The sequence below is a fragment of the Cnephaeus nilssonii genome (assembly GCF_951640355.1).
Source record: "Cnephaeus nilssonii genome assembly, chromosome: 7".
In the NCBI taxonomy this organism is placed as follows: domain Eukaryota; kingdom Metazoa; phylum Chordata; class Mammalia; order Chiroptera; family Vespertilionidae; genus Cnephaeus; species Cnephaeus nilssonii.
In genome coordinates, this window is record NC_137078.1 from 47,457,575 (window position 1) to 47,475,352 (window position 17,778).

The 17,778-nt window shown below is 39.7% G+C and overlaps 1 protein-coding gene across 5 annotated transcripts in view; it reads right to left on the minus strand.

The window, feature by feature from the left end:
• The window catches only part of NEXN (nexilin F-actin binding protein), a 39,206-nt gene that overhangs the window by 13,609 nt on the left and 7,819 nt on the right, over positions 1–17,778 (minus strand). Inside the window, exons 2-9 of one of the 5 annotated variants that reach the window (XM_079776283.1) lie at positions 13,929–14,007; positions 11,907–12,098; positions 11,633–11,711; positions 11,400–11,548; positions 4,514–4,555; positions 2,979–3,176; positions 2,699–2,875; positions 1,448–1,636 (exon numbers count right to left, since the gene is read on the minus strand). In XM_079776283.1, the coding sequence (XP_079632409.1) occupies positions 1,448–1,636; positions 2,699–2,875; positions 2,979–3,176; positions 4,514–4,555; positions 11,400–11,548; positions 11,633–11,711; positions 11,907–12,098; positions 13,929–14,007 (1,105 nt within the window). The remainder of the gene's footprint in view (positions 1–1,447; positions 1,637–2,698; positions 2,876–2,978; positions 3,177–4,513; positions 4,556–11,399; positions 11,549–11,632; positions 11,712–11,906; positions 12,099–13,928; positions 14,008–17,778) is intronic. The other 4 variants (XM_079776279.1, XM_079776281.1, XM_079776280.1 and 1 more) reach the window with 4 other exon arrangements.

Sequence of the window (17,778 nt, forward strand, 5' to 3'; positions counted from 1 at the left end):
CACATAAGACAGCTTTAATCTCACTTATTCCACAAACATTAACAAGAAGTTTTTTATCCTAGAATATGTTGTTCCACATGCTTGGTGAATGGTCTCAGCCTCACTGTGTGAGAAAGACAACCATAAGCAGCAACGATACAACATTAGTGTTATGCTGGGGGAGTCCTAAAGGCTATGAGAATGCATAAAAGGAAGACCTCTCTGGAACACGTGTTATCAGGAAAGGCTTCCCAGAGAAAACGGAACATATGACTAGGAAATAGAGCACAGGGAAAGGACCGAGGGACATGCTTCACACAGCATTCATGAGAGCATAGCTTTTTGAAGAACTGGGAAGAAATTTGGCATGTCTGGCAGATCAAAGAAGAATCAAGAAATGAAACCAGAGAAATTATCGTAGGGCAAGATTATAAAGAAATTAGTTTTAAAAGTTTTTGGTTTTTGCTTACAGGAAGTGGAGAATTTTTTAACGTCAAATTTACTTTTTTTTTTTTGGAAAGAAAGATCACTGCTGGCTTTTCAGGGAAGAATGGATTAAGGGCAAGAAAAGTTAAGAGTTGGCCCAAGGCAAGGGTTAACCACGACCTGGATTATCGTGGTGGAAATGGGAAATGTGAGAAAAATGATAGATTTTTAGAATAATTTAAGAGGTAGGACAAATGAGACAGTGAGTGAGTGGATGTGAGGCATGAATGAGAAGGTGGAAGTGTGTAAGGCTCCAAAGCTTCTGTGTGAGTACCTGGCTGGGTAACAGAGCCTCGTCAACACTTGGATATATGTGTCTGAAGCTCACCCAGACACAGGAAGAAAGCCAGACCACCGAAGCCAATGGAAGTGTTTCAAGGAGGAGATGCTGTGTTCACATGTCAACTTTCTTGAAAAGTAAGTTTGTCAGATAACTGTAGATTTCACAATCATTAAAATGGTATGCGAAGTATAACTTTGTGAGAATTAAGGTTGGTAGCAATATCCAGCAATGATGGGTGAGCATTTTGGAGTTAAATACTTGTGATTAAATAGCTTCGGTCATTTAATATATACTGGATGTGATGGAAATTGAAAAGAGAGAAAGGAGAGGAAGGGAAGAATGAGGAAATGTGGGAAGGGAAAGGAGAGTGTAGAGGAGGGAAGGAAAGGTGGGGATAAGAAATTCCCTGTTCAGATACTTAGCCCTGGAAAACATGCTCTCCCAGAGAAGAAAGACCATATTCAACCCTCTATGCCAGTCAAAGCAATTCAATTAGAACCTTCTCAACACCACATGGAAGCAAACGCCTGTAACTGACAAGTATTACGTCACAGGAGACTTAAAAACTATTTGCCATCCCTACTCTTGGCACAAATTTCAGAAACAACAGTGTATTCCCCAAAATGTAATGGTTTCTCCTAACATAATTAAAAACCTGAGTGAATCCTAATGGCATTCTCCAGTTATATTCTGTCTCACCATGCTTCTCCGTGCTTCAGCAAATGCCTTCTTTTCCTCCTCTCTTCTCCTTCTGGCTTCTTCTTCTGCTTTCCTTTTTTCCTCTTCTCTCCTTTGTCTTTCCAGCTCTTCAAAACTGAGTTTGAGTTTCCCAGGGCGGTACCCTTTAAAAATGTTTTCTGTGTCTTGGTTTTCCTCCTCTTCATTTACCTAGCCAAGAAACAACTCTCATTCATCAAAGATAGGAATGAGTTATCAATCAAAGGGCACAGAATCAGCCACCTCAACAGGAATATTTCTTTGCCCTAAATATACTTGACCTAAATCCCCTTCTTTTATAATATCTTATATGATAAAATATTCAAAGTTGGACAAATTCCAAATAAATATATACTCAAGTTAAATAAAACTTCTCAAGCAAGTCAAATTTTTAAATAGATCAGATGAAGCATTTAAAAAATTTAAGGGGTCATTTAAGAGTTATTAAACATTAACTTTCCCAGAACAAACATAGCACGAGTGTGTGTGTGTGTGTGTGTGTGTGTGTGTGTGTGTGTGTACTTAAACTGAGGTTCAAATATACCTACACAGAGTCTCTTTGGAAGTAAAATAAATTTCTCATTAAAAAATATGTAAAAGTCAAATTTTATTTTATAATTAACATTCTAGTTTAACATTAAATCAATTAAAATTTGTTATTTGATTAATTGATGGTATTTCTATTTTAGTTCACTAAACTGACAACCAATGATACCTAAAATATATAGATATTATGCAACTATGATTACCCAAAATTCGTAACATTTTCAAACGAATGTCTAGAAAATTAAAATTTTGGAGGTATAGTCCTTAGAACATCATTAATAAAAGTTGATCAAGAAATTCTGAAAGCTTTAAAAAATTATAGAGGTTCTATTTTTAAATTCTTATGCAATCTGGAATTGGTGTTTTCTTATTTCAGTTTTATTTTTCATTGATAAATCTATTAATATAATAATAGTTAATATTTTTAAAGCATTTATTATATGCTAGACAGTATTGTAACTGCTTTTGGTATTAACTCTTTTAACAATTAAGTAGGCACAATTATTTTCACTATTTTATAAATGAGGAAACTAAGACAGGTTAAATAATGCCCATATTATATCTCCCACTTTAACGGGAGGTATCTGAACCCAGGCAGTCTGGCTCCAAGACTCATGTTCTTAATGATTACACTATATATATATGTGTGTGTGTGTGTGTGTGTGTGTGTGTATAAGCTTGTTTTACCATTTGCTGCCTTGCTTCTTCAAAAGCACGCTTCTCTTCTTCTAAACGTTGTCTTGCTTCTTCTTCAGCTTGCTTCCTTCGATTTTCTTGTCTTTGTCTTTCTAATTCTTCAAAAGTTAGTTTCAGTTTTCCAGGAGAAGTTGATTCTTTTTTTGCCTCATCATCCAGTTCATCATCCTAAGAAAACATAAAAACCCATCTTTTAATCATAAGGGAAATGCTGCTAACCAACTCTACTGCTTTGACTTGCTCCTTAAGGAAAAAAAAAAAAAAGAATTACCATGACCAGTGAAAGACACTTTGCTTCCTTGAGAGACCGTCGTTGTTCTTCATATCTTATTCTTTTATCTTCTTCAGACTTGACCCTTTCTTTTTCTTCTCTTTCTTTTTCTAGATCCTCAAAATTCTTTGTTATTTTTCCAGATGTTTTATGTGATTTCACAGGTACCACTGTTATAAGTAGTGAATCATCTCCTTCCTAATTTACAAAATAGATACTTAGCATATTTCTTCCTAATCAAAATTTAGGTTTCATGGGATTTTACCTCCATCATTGGTGAATTTCATTACATTGTCATCAATGTTATGGAGAACAAAAATCTATATATATTTTTACAGATTTTTATTAAATATCTCTTATCTCCAAAGTCATTGTACATTATGAGTTAATGTAATGCAAATCCATTGCTGATTAGGTTCAAGGATCATCTTCTTCCCTAGAAGATGGTGTTAATACAGCTGTTCAGATAAAACTACATGACATTATCTGAATTTAGCTATTCATGCACTAATCCCACAAAAGGTAGTATGCACGTGAGTACACTGTAAATCAATTTGATGGTGGAAGGATTCAGTTTAAACACACAAAGTTTCTCCATTTTTCTCTCCATGCAAGTTTTTATTTTATATCTTTTTAAAATGTTTTTTATTGATTTCAGGGAGAGGGAGAGAGAGAGAAACATCAATGAGAGAATCATTGATCAGGTGCCTCCTGCACACCCCTACTGGGGATCGAGCCCCCAACCAGAGCATACCCCAACCTGGAATCGAACTGTGACCTCCTGGTTCACAGGTCAACACTCAACCACTAAGCCACACTGGATGGGCTCTCCATGCAAGTTTTTAAATACTTAGTAAAGCAAATATTTAGTAGGTAAAAATAAACAGGATTTCCAAGTGATTTATAAAACATTTTTGTACTAGAAACAAAACTCTCGCATTTGATCTTCTTGAAACTTAAATTTGTTGTTGTTGTTTTTTAATGTATTTTAGTTAGTTCTATTACATAATCTATTGTTGCTTCCAATTTATGTGGCTGTAGTTTTAGGCACACCATCAAATTGATTTTTAACTTTCTGTTAGATAGAAAAGGGTAACTAAATTTTCTGTGGCTGTTAAGTTTTTCTTCATGGTAATAGATAATACTATACTCTCTACTAATATATGATAACCAAATAAACTATCAGGAACTCTGATGAAAGAAGACAAATGATGAAAAGAAAACTGCCTTTTTAAACTGTAAGCTTTCAACAATCTCAACTATTAGTGATAGTTTAAAAAATATATAGTCTTGCCAGAGTTACCTCAAACTGAGACTGTCTCTAACCATGAAAGCAAAACATACTTTTCTTTAAAAACACTAAGGTATAATGTTCGAAAGTGCAAAAATATGATTTGCTTTGCAAAATATTTTTGTCCTTTTTATTGTTGCTGAATTTATAATAAAAAGAATAAAAACTTAATTTTTAATTAAAAGATTATTTGTGAATCAGATAGTTTTAGGTGAATGTTTCATTAAAGTAAATGTCCATTTACCTCTGATGCTGATTCAGTTCCCGTATTGTTTATGTCCTCAATCTATTGAATGAGAATTTCATATCATTACATTACATTAGATTTCTATTTTTTTTTTTTGCTTTTAAACATACAATGGAAAAATAATTTAGTTATGACTTATGGTAAATTTTTAATTTGTAATTTTTGAAGTATTTTTGGTTCAAATTAACCAATTATATCCCTTTAAATGCAGATTAAACCTTATATTGTTTTTTGCATTTTGATATAACTATCAATATCTAGGGACCAATATATTAAGAAAAAATTAAAATAGAGTCTACCTTTGTAATATTGGAATTTGGATAATTGACCAAACTCATGACCTGGCAGTGAGCTTACATAAGCATCAGTTATTAATAAAATTATCCATTTAAACTGAGATACAGAAACATTTCTCCATTCGCTGTCTCTGCCCCAGTAAAAGAATATCTATCATCAATCAAATAACCATAACTGTATTTACAATAAAAAATATATGGCAAAAATATAACTGACACAATAAAGTGTGATGAACGGTATAGGCTTTTACATGGCTAGTTTAGAAATGGAAAAAAATTCTGGAAGTCATAATTGTTTATATTTTGACCAAATCTAGGTGGGGAAGTCCCTCATTCAAAAGGAGGGAGCTCAATTTGGCCATTACTCATAAGAAATATCATTGTTAGCTTGAAGGGCAGGCTAATGTACAAATACTGAGAAATGAAGAGAAGAAAGGTAATTTAAAGAATGCACTGTTTGAGATCTCCGGAAAAAGAAATATAAGCAATGGGAAAAGTTAGAAAGTAAAAATTCATATTGTTTATTATTTTAATTTGATTTTTAACACCGGTGAAAGAGCCTGGAAGTAGCGTGTACCTCACGCAGCCTAAGGGAAATCTGTTGTACCTTGGTTCATACTAGGAACTGGGCTGGCTAAGGCCCTGTTCTGACACCATCCTACTTTTCTATGTTCTCTGTCAAGTAAGAAGTAATACATTTTATTAAGATACCAAATTTCTTGAAAAATAAATTATTCTGAACAAATCATTAAAATACATCTATTTTTATATGTTAATAGTTTATTAATAGTTGTGTTCAGAGTAATTTGCTTTGTTACAGAATTATTTAGCACACTGATTTGCCATGTAAATGGTGAAGGCTTTATTGAATGATGTATTATACTAAGAAACAATTTAATGGATCTATAATGAAATAACTACAAAATTATTTCCTTCCCAAAAGATGTTAACAATTCCTCTACAAATCACAATCTCTCAATAAAAAGTTCTAGGAGATATGATGAGAAGCCAGACATTGAGAGTATAGGGAAGAATTTCACTCAGCCAAACCCATGTGCGTACTCATTATTTGCTGCCAAACACCCTGTATTTTAATTATATATTTTATTATAATGTTATTGCCTTACTTTATACTTTATAATATAAATAAAATTACATATATATTATCTTTATAATCTACATATATAAAAGGTTAATATGCAAAGTGTCCTCTCGGGAGTTCCACCGGGAGTTCGATCACTTGCTATGATGTGCGCTGACCACCAGAGGGTAGCGCAGAACATGGTGGGTGACCAGCGGCAGGGGCGCTGAGGGAGCGAAGGAAGGAGGGGGGGGGGGGGGGAGGGGAGGGCCTGTTCGGCCCTGATCACTGGCCAGGCCTAGTATTATAACTGTATTCCCTTGTGAAATTTCATTGCAAAGGTATACTAGTCTTTGATGACTAGAGGTGACAGGGGTAAAGTATATACCATCCTTTCCTCAGATAAAGAGGTACATAGTCATAAAATAGAGGAATTTTCAATTGTTGCCTATAATTCATCTGGCATATGTCATTGTCTGCCACCATGCAAGTGGTTATTGGTGCCATAGAAGTGGTTATTTGCAAAGTCTAGGTAAATAAATTTCTTTGACATGCAAATATGGCGTATGCTTTGCTTTCTTTGTCACTTTTCTTTTTAGAAAGGTAGCAGAAGCTGAAAAGAGCATAGCAAATAGATTTAAGGCACTTAAAGAGTAGGCAAAAAAAAAGCCAAGTACAATCTCACAATTACAATTTTTTTAAGAGACAATATACTATGAAGACTCTTACAATATTTGTTAAAATACTGATGAGAGAAGGAGGAGAACCTAAAATGGTTCTATAACATTTTATCTATATGTATTATTATTTAGGTGAAACATTAGGTATGTATAGCCTACTTACTCTATAACAGGCACAGTTCTAAGTGCTTTGCATTTATTAACTCACATAACCTTATTTACGACTCTAGGAAAATAAATACCATTATTATCTCATAAAGCTCAAAACATTGATCTTCCAATGTAGATCTGGTTGTAGCACATAAACAGTATAACTGTCTCTGTCAGCTATTCAACTATATGACTATAATGTAAAACATCCATATATTAAAGACATTTTTGTGATCAATCAGTTCTTTATTTAAAATATAATAATTATTATTAGGACTGTAAGTTTCTGTCATTATAATAATTAATATTTGAAAGATTAGCTTTTTCTGGACTTTATATCATATCCTTGAGTATTTCAAAAATACTTACCAGCCTCTTACTTCTCATGTACTTAGCTAAAATATACGGGAATTTGAAGTTCATTAACAGATTATATAAAATCACAGTAATAATACTTTAATTCTCATTTCTCCTCTATGGGCATCAGTTATATAAAGGAAACTAGAGGCCCGGTGAACGAAATTCATACATGGGGGGTGGGGGTGTCCCTCAGCCCGGCCTGTACCCTCTCGCAATCCAGGACCCCTCAGGGGATTGGGCCTAAACCGGCAGTCGGACATCCCTCTCGCAATCTGGGACCGCTGGCTCCTAACCGCTCGCCTGCCTGATCACCCCTAACCATTTGCCTGCCTGCCTGATCGCCCGTAACCACTCACCTGCCTGTCTGATTGCCCCTAACCGCTCTGCCTGCCTGCCTGATTGCCCCTAACCACTCTGCCTGCCTCTCTGATTGCCCCTAACCGCCTCTGCCTGCCTGCCTGATTGCCCCTAACCGCCTCTGCCTCAGCCCCCACTGCCATGGCTTTGTCCAAAAGGTCATCTGGAATGATGTCCAGAAGGTCATTCAGCTGTCTGGTCTAATTAGCATATTACGCTTTTATTATTATAGATGGCTGTCACACATTTGCTCCCTGCTCCTATTACCATGTCCAACTTAAAAAAAATATTAAATTAGATAATACCATTATTTTTGTAATAGATTTCCAGAACATATTTTATTTTTTTTATTTATTTATTGTTAATCTTGACTCAAGGATATTTTTCCATTGATTTTTAGGGAAAGACAGAGAGAGAAAAACATCAAAGTGAGAGAAACACATTGATTGGTTGCCTCCTGCACGAGCCCTGACCAGGGCCTGGGCCTGGGAGGAGCCTGCAACCAAGGTATGTGCCCGTGGCTGGAATCAAACCCGGGATCCTTTGGTCTGTGGGCCGATGCTCTATCTGCTGAGCCAAACCAACTAGGGCTAATAATACCATCCTATCTAATAAAGAGGAAATATTCAAATTGACCATCACACCATCACAAAGATGGCTGTGCCCATAGCCACAAGATGGTGGTGCCCAGTCCCCTCAGCCCCGCCGGAGTCCCACAGTCGTTTCAGCTCAGCCAGGGGGGTAACAGGTGCACGGTGCGGCCAGACCTGCCCTCAGCCCCCCAGCCACCCAGGGCCGGCCTGAGGTGCAGGCAAGCCTCGGATGGCAGCAGCCCAGCCGCCCAGGGCTGGCCCAAGGCACAGACAAGCCTCAGATGGCGGCTGCCCAGCCGACACCGAGGCGCAGGCAAGCCTTGGGTGGTAGCTGCCCAGCGGACGCCCAAGGTGCAGGCAAGCCTCAGATGTTGGCTGCCCAGCCAATGCCCAAGGTGCAGGCAAGCCTCAGATGTCGACTGCCCAGCCGCCCAGGGCCACCCAAGGCTCAGGTAACCAGGGCCAGCCAAGGTTTGCACTGCCAGCAGCGGCAGCAGCAGAGGTGTGATGGGGCGTCGCCTTGCCCTGATCGCTGGGTTGTCTCCCGCCCCTGAGGGCTCCTGGACTGTGAGAGGGGGCAGGTTGGGCTGAGGGACCCCCCCTCCAGTGCATGAATTTTCATGCACCGGGCCTCTAGTCCCATCTAATAAAAGAGTAATATGCAAATTGACCATAACTCTGCTACACCCACAAAGCCATGCCCACCAGCCAATCAGAAGCAAGTATGCAAATTAACCCAACCATGATGGCTGCGGCCACGGAGCAAGCAGGAGGCTTGGGTTTCCCCGGCAAAGGAGGAAGCCAAGCTTCCCCCACACCCTGGCTGGCCATGGAATCCACTCAAGGCTACAAAGGTTCAATTATAAAAGATAAATAAATCCCAACAAAAATGGCAGCAGCCACAGAGCTGGAGAGAGCAGGAGGCTTGAGTTGCCCCCGGCTATGGAGGAAGCCAAGCTCCCGTAGCCCTGGCCTGCCTTGGCCTTCGCTCAAGGCTAAAAAGTTTCAATTATAGAAGATAAATAAATCTCAACAAAAATGGCTGCGGCCATGGAGTGAGCAGGAGGCTTGGCTCCGCTCAAAGCTACAAAGTTTCAATTATAGAAGATAAATAAATTCCAGATACCAGGGCTTCCACTTGGGTTGCCGGGGGGCGTGGTCAGCCTACAAACCACCACAGGCCCATCACCCAGGCCACCCCACGCCCCAAGGGAACCCCCACCCTGATCCGGGACACCCTTCAAAGCAAACCAGCTGGCCCCCACCTGTGCACCAGGCCTCTATCCTATCTAATAAAAGAGTAATATGCAAATTGACCATCACTCCAACACACAAGATAGCTGCCCCCATGTGGTCAAAGATGGCTGCCCCCATGTGGACACAAGATGGCAGCCACAAGATGGCCTGCAGGGGAGGGCAGTTGGGAGAGACCAGGCCTGCAAGGGAGGGCAGTTGTGGGCGATCAGGCCAGCAGGGGAGGGCAGTTGGGAGGGACCAAGCCTGCAAGGGAGGGCAGTTGGGGGCTATCAAGCCTGCAAGGGAGGGCAGTTAGGGGTGACCAGGCCGGCAGAGGAGGGAAGTTGGGGGCGACCAGGCCTGCAGGGAAGGGCAGTTATGGGTGACCAGGCCTGCAGGGGAGAGCAGTTGGGGGGACCAGGCCTGCAGGGGAGGGCAGTTATGGGTAACCAGGCCTGCAGGGGAGAGCAGTTGGGGGGACCAGGCCTGCAGGGGAGGGCAGTTAGGGGCAAACAGGCTGGCAGGGGAGCAGTTAGGCATTAATCAGGCTGGCAGAGAAGTGGTTAGGGGGTGATAAGGCTGGCAGGCAGAAGCAGTTAGGGGCAATCAGGAAGGCAGGCAGGCAAGCAGTTGAGAGCCAGCAGTCCTGGATTGTGAGAGGGATGTCTGACTGCCCGTTTAGGCCCGATCCTACCAGGGGGTCCCAGATTGGAGAGGGTGCAGGCTGGGCTGAGGGACACACACGCTGTTCACGAATTTCGTGCACCGGGCCTCTAGTTATTAAATAAAATGTGATTTAATTGGTTTCAAATTCTTGAGTAGAAAGATATGCTCTTTATGCCTTAGTGTTTGATAATAACCAAGTATTTACTGATTGCTGTTAAAAGACCAGCATTTTATTAAGTGTTTGTGGATAGCTTATACGTGAAATTGTCTTATATCTATACTAGAGGGCTGATATCTATACCAGTATATCTATACTGGGATCCCTCAGCGTAGCCTGCGGGGATCGGGCCTAAACTGGCAGCCCAACACTGCCTGCCGCTTCTGCCTGCCACTCCTGATCATCCCGGCACCACTGCGCCTGCCACCACCACCACTTGGTAGGCTCGCTGCAGCTCCGCTGCAGTCTCTGGGCTGTGGCGGCCAGCTGTGAGCCCTGCATCTGGCTCCTGTCAGTCAGCTGAGTGGCGCTTCCACTGTGGGAGTGCACTGACCACCAGGGGGCAGCTCCTGCATTGATCGCGTCATAGCTACTGGTCGTTCGGTCACTTAGGCTTTTATATCCTACATAATAAAATGGTAATATGTAAATTACCATCACTCCGCTACGCCCACGATTGGGCAAGCAGGAGGCACAGGGGGCGGGACTCAGGGTGGCCGGGGTAGCTGATTGGGCCAGCAGGACGCTGAGCTCGCGGCGCCAGTGGCTCAGCCTCTGTGCCATGGCTCAGCGTCTGTGCCATGGCTGCGCCGGAGGCTTTCGGAAGGCCTGGTGCACCAGCGGATAAACAGCCAGCTCCCCCGCGATCAAAAGCCAAAGCGGGGGAGCTGGCTGTCTGTCTGCTCCGGCACAAGGCCTTTCGAAAGCCTCCGCCGCGCCGGAGGCTTTCGGAAGGCCTGGTGCACCAGCGGATGGACAGCCAGCTCCCCCGCGATCAAAAGCCAAAGCGGGGGAGCTGGCTGTCTGTCTGCTCCGGCACAAGGCCTTTCGAAAGCCTCCGCCGTGCCAGAGGCTTTCGGAAGGCCTGGTGCACCAGCGGACAGCCAGCCAGCTGGTGCACCAGGTGCATGATTAAATCATGCACTGGGCCTCTAGTATATAGATAAAATCCTCTAACATGTCAAGAAAAATAACCAATGTGGATAGAGTAAGGAATGTGGATGGAAGGGTAAAATGGTATATAACAAAAGTCACCTCAGTATTCAACCTTAAAATAGGTACATTCTGCCCATACCCTTCTATGCATTTGATATTAAATATTTGTGGTTAAGATCTTGTTTTCAAGGTAGCTACTATGTAATAGGTTCATGTTACATTAAAATATTTTAATTAGGCAGCATAATGATTAGTTTTACTCTGTAAAATTAGTTTCTAAAGCAAATACCAACTTAATATTTAGTGTATACCTGCTCAGCCCTTTTTGCTAATTCACGTTGTATCTTCCTCTTTTCTAACATATCCTGCTCAATTCTGCGTTTTCGTTCCTCCTCTGTTCTCTTCCTTTCTTCCTCTTGTCTTTGTTTCTCCATTTCAGCAAATCTACCTTTAACAGTTCCTGAGAATAGATGAAACATGTTTGATACTTGGCTGTTTTCCTTCTCTACAATTTCATTTACAATTTACCCTTCAAGTGTCTTACCTGTTAGCTTGGGAACATAAGCTTTATCCACTTTAGAAGGCACCTCTCCCTCTTCATCAGAAGCAAGCATTTCTTTAATCTAGATGGTTAAATAAATTAATATGAACATGTCACAAATTTAGACTAAACCACATTATGTGCAGAGTTGGAAATTAGTTTTTAAATACAGAAAATTATCTTAATTACGGTTAATATGAAACATAGTTAATGTGAATAATGAAATGTAAATTAATAAAATGAATATTTGCACAACAGTAAAATAAATTAAAATAACCTCCTGTTTTCTCCTGTTCCATTCTCTCTCTCTAATATATTGTTCTTTTCTTCTTTGCTTTTCGTCTCTAGATCTCCTTTGATTTCTTTCTTCCCTGGCTCTCTGCATGGCTTCAAACTTATCCTTTACATCCCCTTTGCCAAGTTTTGGCACATAGGTTTTTGGGACAGGTTTAGATGAAGAAAGCAGAATCTTCATTAGAAGAAAATAAAGAAAAGAAAGTTGAAAAAAATAAAGGCAGGAATAAGTTAGGTAAAGATAGACCAGAATAAGCAATACAAGAAATACTTGTTGAAACAGAAAATAGAAATGAGTTTGAAACCTTTCTTTGAACCATAAGAATCTGATTATATACTGTGTGAAGTCTAAATCTAAAAAAGGAAATTACAGAAAATATGAGAGTAAAACTTTTATTAATATATAGTACAGAAGTTCCAATTTGTAAGTGCATTCCACTGAAGCTGAGGGCCAGTAAAATATATAAATTGAATACTGGATTCTAATTTAAAATAACCTTTATTTTATCATCCTACTCCCATTGCTTGCTTAAAAGATACCCAGACTAATTTTTTAAAATATATTTTTATTGATTTCAGAGAGGAAGGGAGAGGGAGAGAGAGATAGAAATATCAACACATCAACGATGAGAGAGAACTACCTATCAGCTGCCTCCTGTACACTCCCCACTAGGGATCTAGCCCCCAACCCGGGCATGTGCACTGACAGAGAACTGAACCATGACCTTCTGGTTCATAGGTTGACTCTCAACTACCAAGCCACACTGGCCGGGCACCCAGACTAATGTCAATAAATTAAATGAAGTTGAAAATAAAGCAAAAGTTTAGGTTTTAAAGTTTAATTCACACATTAATGTTCTTGCTTGTTTCCATATCTAATATGAGCTAAACTTAAGTCCAGTCCTTTATTTCTCATTTGCGGTTAAGATATGAGAGGGTCTTTGTGCATAGGCAGATACTTATATTGTTACTGCCCATCCAGAACTTCTATAAACCAACATTAAAATTGTGTAAGAATGCCTGCCGGTGATGCTCAGTGTTTGAGCATCAACCTACGAACCAGGAGGTCATAGTTTGATTCCCAGTAAGGCCATATGCCCTGGTTGCGAGCTCGATCCCTAGTGTGGGGTGTGCAGAAGGCAGCCGATCAATGATTCTCTCTCATCATTGATGTTTCATCTCTCTCTCCCTCTCCCTTCCTCTCTGAAATCAATAAAAATATATTTTTTAATGTGTAAGAAAGCTGTCTCATTCCAAATAGGATGAGCTCCATAGGAAAATTCCCAAATGGCAAAAGAGCTTCCCAAAGCTTTTCCTCCACTATAAAACCTAGAAAGCAAGTTATTTTCATCATTTTTGAAAATTAAGCTGATCTCTAAAAGAAGTTTCCATAAATAAAGCTTCAGTTCTTACTTAGAATGCCAAACCCTTTCTCCTAGCACTAATGACAAATTGCTAATTAATCTGGCATACCCAGCCTCTATTTTATCCACTTATGGTGTCATTGGCCATTTAAGGTTTTATTACGTTTATAATTTTGGGGCATCACCAAATTTGGGGGTGGGTTCTTCTTATTACAACTCTCCATACTGCAGCCAAGAACCAGAAAATGGCTGAGAAGTTTTATTGCAGCTTCTGGAGGAAGTACTAATAGGGACCCTCACCTGAGAGTAAATTATTGCTAACTCCTGAGAGTACAAGTCAAATCCATTTTTTTAATACTGAAAATATAACTTCTAAGACTTAGCAAGATATTAAAATTCTACTCAAGATGCTTCCCATCACATCCACTTTACAATCATTCACAAATTTAATAATCACGATTCTTAGATTGGAACCCAAGCAAAACTACGGGACCTAAGACCAGCCTATGAATTTCTTATGATTTATATCTTGACACTGTGTTGTTATGAATTTCTCAACATGACCTTTCCATTGAATAACTGTCCTTCTACAGTCAACCTTAGGTTTCTCGCCTACTTCTTTTTTAACTCTGGAGACTTACCTCAGCCTTTTGGGAAATATCATTCATGTTTGCTCTATGTTGTCTTGGGGTGATTATGAAGCTTTGTGTATTTTTGCACCTGAAAAATATATTAGTATTGAATAAGAATTTTAATGACTTAATTTTTTAAAATATGCTATGCATTTTTGTAAATATTAATAGTATGTTAATTGCTCCTTAAGAAATACTGACATTATCCAGGTACGTGCTAAATTGTGATAACTCTTATCTTCTTTTCCCAAGATTTAGGGTAGAAAAGGTACAAGATGCATGGTATAAAAGATCTTTGTAAGTGTGTGTCCCAAAATAGCTTGTGACTACATCTAGTGCACTTGCAAAGAATTTGTATCCTGCAGTTATTAGGTGTATTATTCTATAAATATCAACCAGGTCAAGGTGGTTATAGTGTTATTGAAATTTCTGTCTTCACTTTTTTTTTAGCCTCATTTTATCAGTCTTCAACTATGTGGAACTATCTATTTCTTCTTTTAATTCTGTCATTTGTGTCTCATATAATTTCAAACTCTCTTAAGTGCATATACATTATGATTTTAATATCTTCTGTTAGAATTGACCCTTTCACCAGTATGAAATTTCCCTGTCTTACCTTATTGCCTTGAACTTATCTGATATTAAAATAGCCACATCAACTTCCTTAAGTTTAGTTTGCACAGTATATCATTTTCTAGCCATTTATTTTCAACCTTTCTCTCTCTTTACATGTGAAGTACATCTTTTGGGCACATCACATAATTGGACTTTGTGGTGTTTTTTAAAAAAATTAATTCTGATATCTTTTAATTGCAGTGTTTAGTCTATTAACATTTAATGTAATTATTTATATGAATGGACTTAAGTCTACCATTTACTATTTATTTCTTATTTGTCCTCTCTTTTTTGTTCTTTTACTATTTTTGCCTACTTCTGGATTAACTGAATACTTTTTAGAGTTTTATTGTAATTTATTTATTGTAATTTGTAAAATTAAAAAACAGCTTTACTAAGCTGCAGTTGACATACAATAAACTACACTTTTTAAAAGTGCACAATTTGATAAGTTCTGACATATGTATGTATTCATGACATCATCACCACAGTCAAGAAAATGAATATATACATTATCCCCAAACATTTTCTCAGACCCCTTACTTCCTTCCTCTCCCACCCTCACCCCCAACCCAGGCGGATATGCTTTCTGTCACTATAGATTAGTTCAAATTTTCTATAAATGGAATTATATAGTATGTACTTGATTGTCTGGCTTTTTTCACCCAGTATAATTATTTTGAGGTTCATCCATGTTGTTGCATTTGCCAATAGTTCATTCCTTTTTATTACTGATTATTATTATATGCCACAATTTGATAACCATTCATCTGTTGATAGACATTAGGTTTGTTTCCAGTTACTGACTATTACAAATAAAGCTGCTATGAACATTCATGTGCAAGTCTTGAGGCAGCCAATAGATGTTCCTTTCTCATCTATGTTTCTATCCCTCTATCTCTCTCCCTTCCTCTCTCTCTAAAATCAATAAAAACATATTTAAAAACAAAAAGAAGAGAAGCCGAAACCGGTTTGGCTCAGTGGATAGAGCGTCGGCCTGCAGACTGAAAGGTCCCAGGTTCGATTCCGGTCAAGGGCATGTACCTTGGTTGCGGGCACATCCCCAGTGGGGGGTGTGCAGGAGGCAGCTGATCGATGTTTCTCTCTCATCGATGTTTCTAACTCTCTATCCCTCTCCCTTCCTCTCTGTAAAAAATCAATAAAATATATTTTTTAAAAAAAAGAAGAGAAATGTTTTGTAGTATTCAGTGTGCAGGTCTTCCATATCTTTTGTGAGATAGATCCCTAAAAAAATTCATATTTGTTGTTGCTTTTGTAAATGGTGTTGTTTTTAGGTTTCAATTGATAATTTTTGCTAGTATATAAATATATAATTTACTAGAGGCCCGGTGCATGAAAATTCATGCACTGGAGGGGGCGTTCCCCCAGCTTGGCCTGCCCACTCTCACAGTCCGGGAGCTCTCAAGGGTGGGAGGCGACCCGGCGATCAGGGCAAGGTGATGCCCCATCACACCTCTGCTGCTGCCACTGCCGGCCGCACAAGCCTCAGCCGGCCCTGGTTACCTGAGCCTCGGGTGGCCCTGGGCGGCTGGGCAGCCGCCATCCAAGGCTTGTCTGCGCCTCGGGCCAGCCTGGGTGGCTGGGCAGCTGCCATCTGAGGCTTGCCTGCGCCTTGGGCCGGCCCTGTGTGGCTGGGGGGCTAAGGGGACTGTGGGACTTCAGAGCCAGGGGCGTGGAAGGGACTGGGGGGCAGGCTGAGGGGACTGGGCACTGCCATCTTGTGGCTGTGGGCACCGCCATCTTTGAGGGCATGGCAGTCAATTAGCATATTCCCTCCTTATTGGCTGTGGGCACCACCATCTTTGAGGGCAGGACAGTCAATTAGCATATTCCCTCCTTATTGGCTGTGGGTGCTGCCATCTTTGTGATGGCGTGAGGGTAAATTAGCATATTCCCTCTTTTTAAAAAAAATATATTTTATTGATTTTTTACAGAGAGGAAGAGAGAGGGATAGAGAGTTAGAAACATCGATCAGCTGCCTCCTGCACACCCCCCACCGGGGATGTGCCCACAAACAAGGTACATGCCCCTGACCGGAATCAAACCTGGGACCCTTTAGTCCGTAGGCTGACGCTCTATCCACTGAGCCAAACTGGTTTCGGCATTCCCTCTTTATTAGATAGGATTTTTGTACTCTGATCTTATATCCTGCTAAAGTAAAATTATCAATTCTATTGGGTTTTTGTTTGTTTGTTTTAGATTCCATTAGATTTTCTACATAGATGATTACATCATCTGTGAACACCTTTTCCTTTCCAATCTGGATGTCTTTTATTTCTTTTTGTGGCCTGATTGTACTGGCTAGAACTTCCAGGACAGTGTTAAGTGGAAGTAATGAGAGCAGACTTCTTTGCCTTGTTCCTGATCTCAGGGGAAAATTTTTTCTCTCACCAATAAGTATGATTTTAGCTATAGATTTTTTCTTAGATGCACTATATCAGATTAAGTTCCTTTCTATTCCTATTATGCTGCAGTAATTTCAGGAATGGGTGTTGAATTATCTAATGCTTTTTCTGTGTTTATTAAGATAATCATACGGTTTTTATTTTTATTATGGTGAATTTATTTATTTTCAAATGTTAAATCAACTTTCCATTCCTAGGATAAACTTCATTTGGTCATGATGCATTACCCTATACATCCTGATAGATTCAATTTGATAAAATTTTGTTAAGAAGTTTTGCATCCACATTTGCGAAGGATATTGGTCTGTAGTGGTTTTTTTTAATACTTTTTTTTTTTAAATTGATTTTAGAGAAGAAGGGAGAGAGAGATAGAAACATCCATGAGAGAAGCATCAACATTGATTGGCTGCTTCCTGCAAGTCCCCTGCTGGGGATCAGCTCGCAACCTCTTGGTGCATGGGTCAACGCTCAATCACTGAGCCACACAGGCCAGGTGGTTTGTAGTTTTATTTTCTTGTAATACCTGTTTGATTGTTTTTTTCAGTATTTTTGTATTGATTTCAGAGAGGAAGGGTGAGGGAGAGAGAGATAAAAGCATCAATGCTGAGAGAGAATCATAGATTGGTTGCTTTCTACATGGCCCCATACTGAGAATCGAGCTCAAAACCCAGGAATCAAACCATGACCTCCTGGTTCATAGGTTGACCCTCAACTACTGAGCCACACCTGTTTTTGTTAATTGAGTAATACTTCTCTCACAGAATGAGTTGGGAAGTATTTTCTCTTCTTTAATTTTCTGTAATAGTGCATATAGAGTT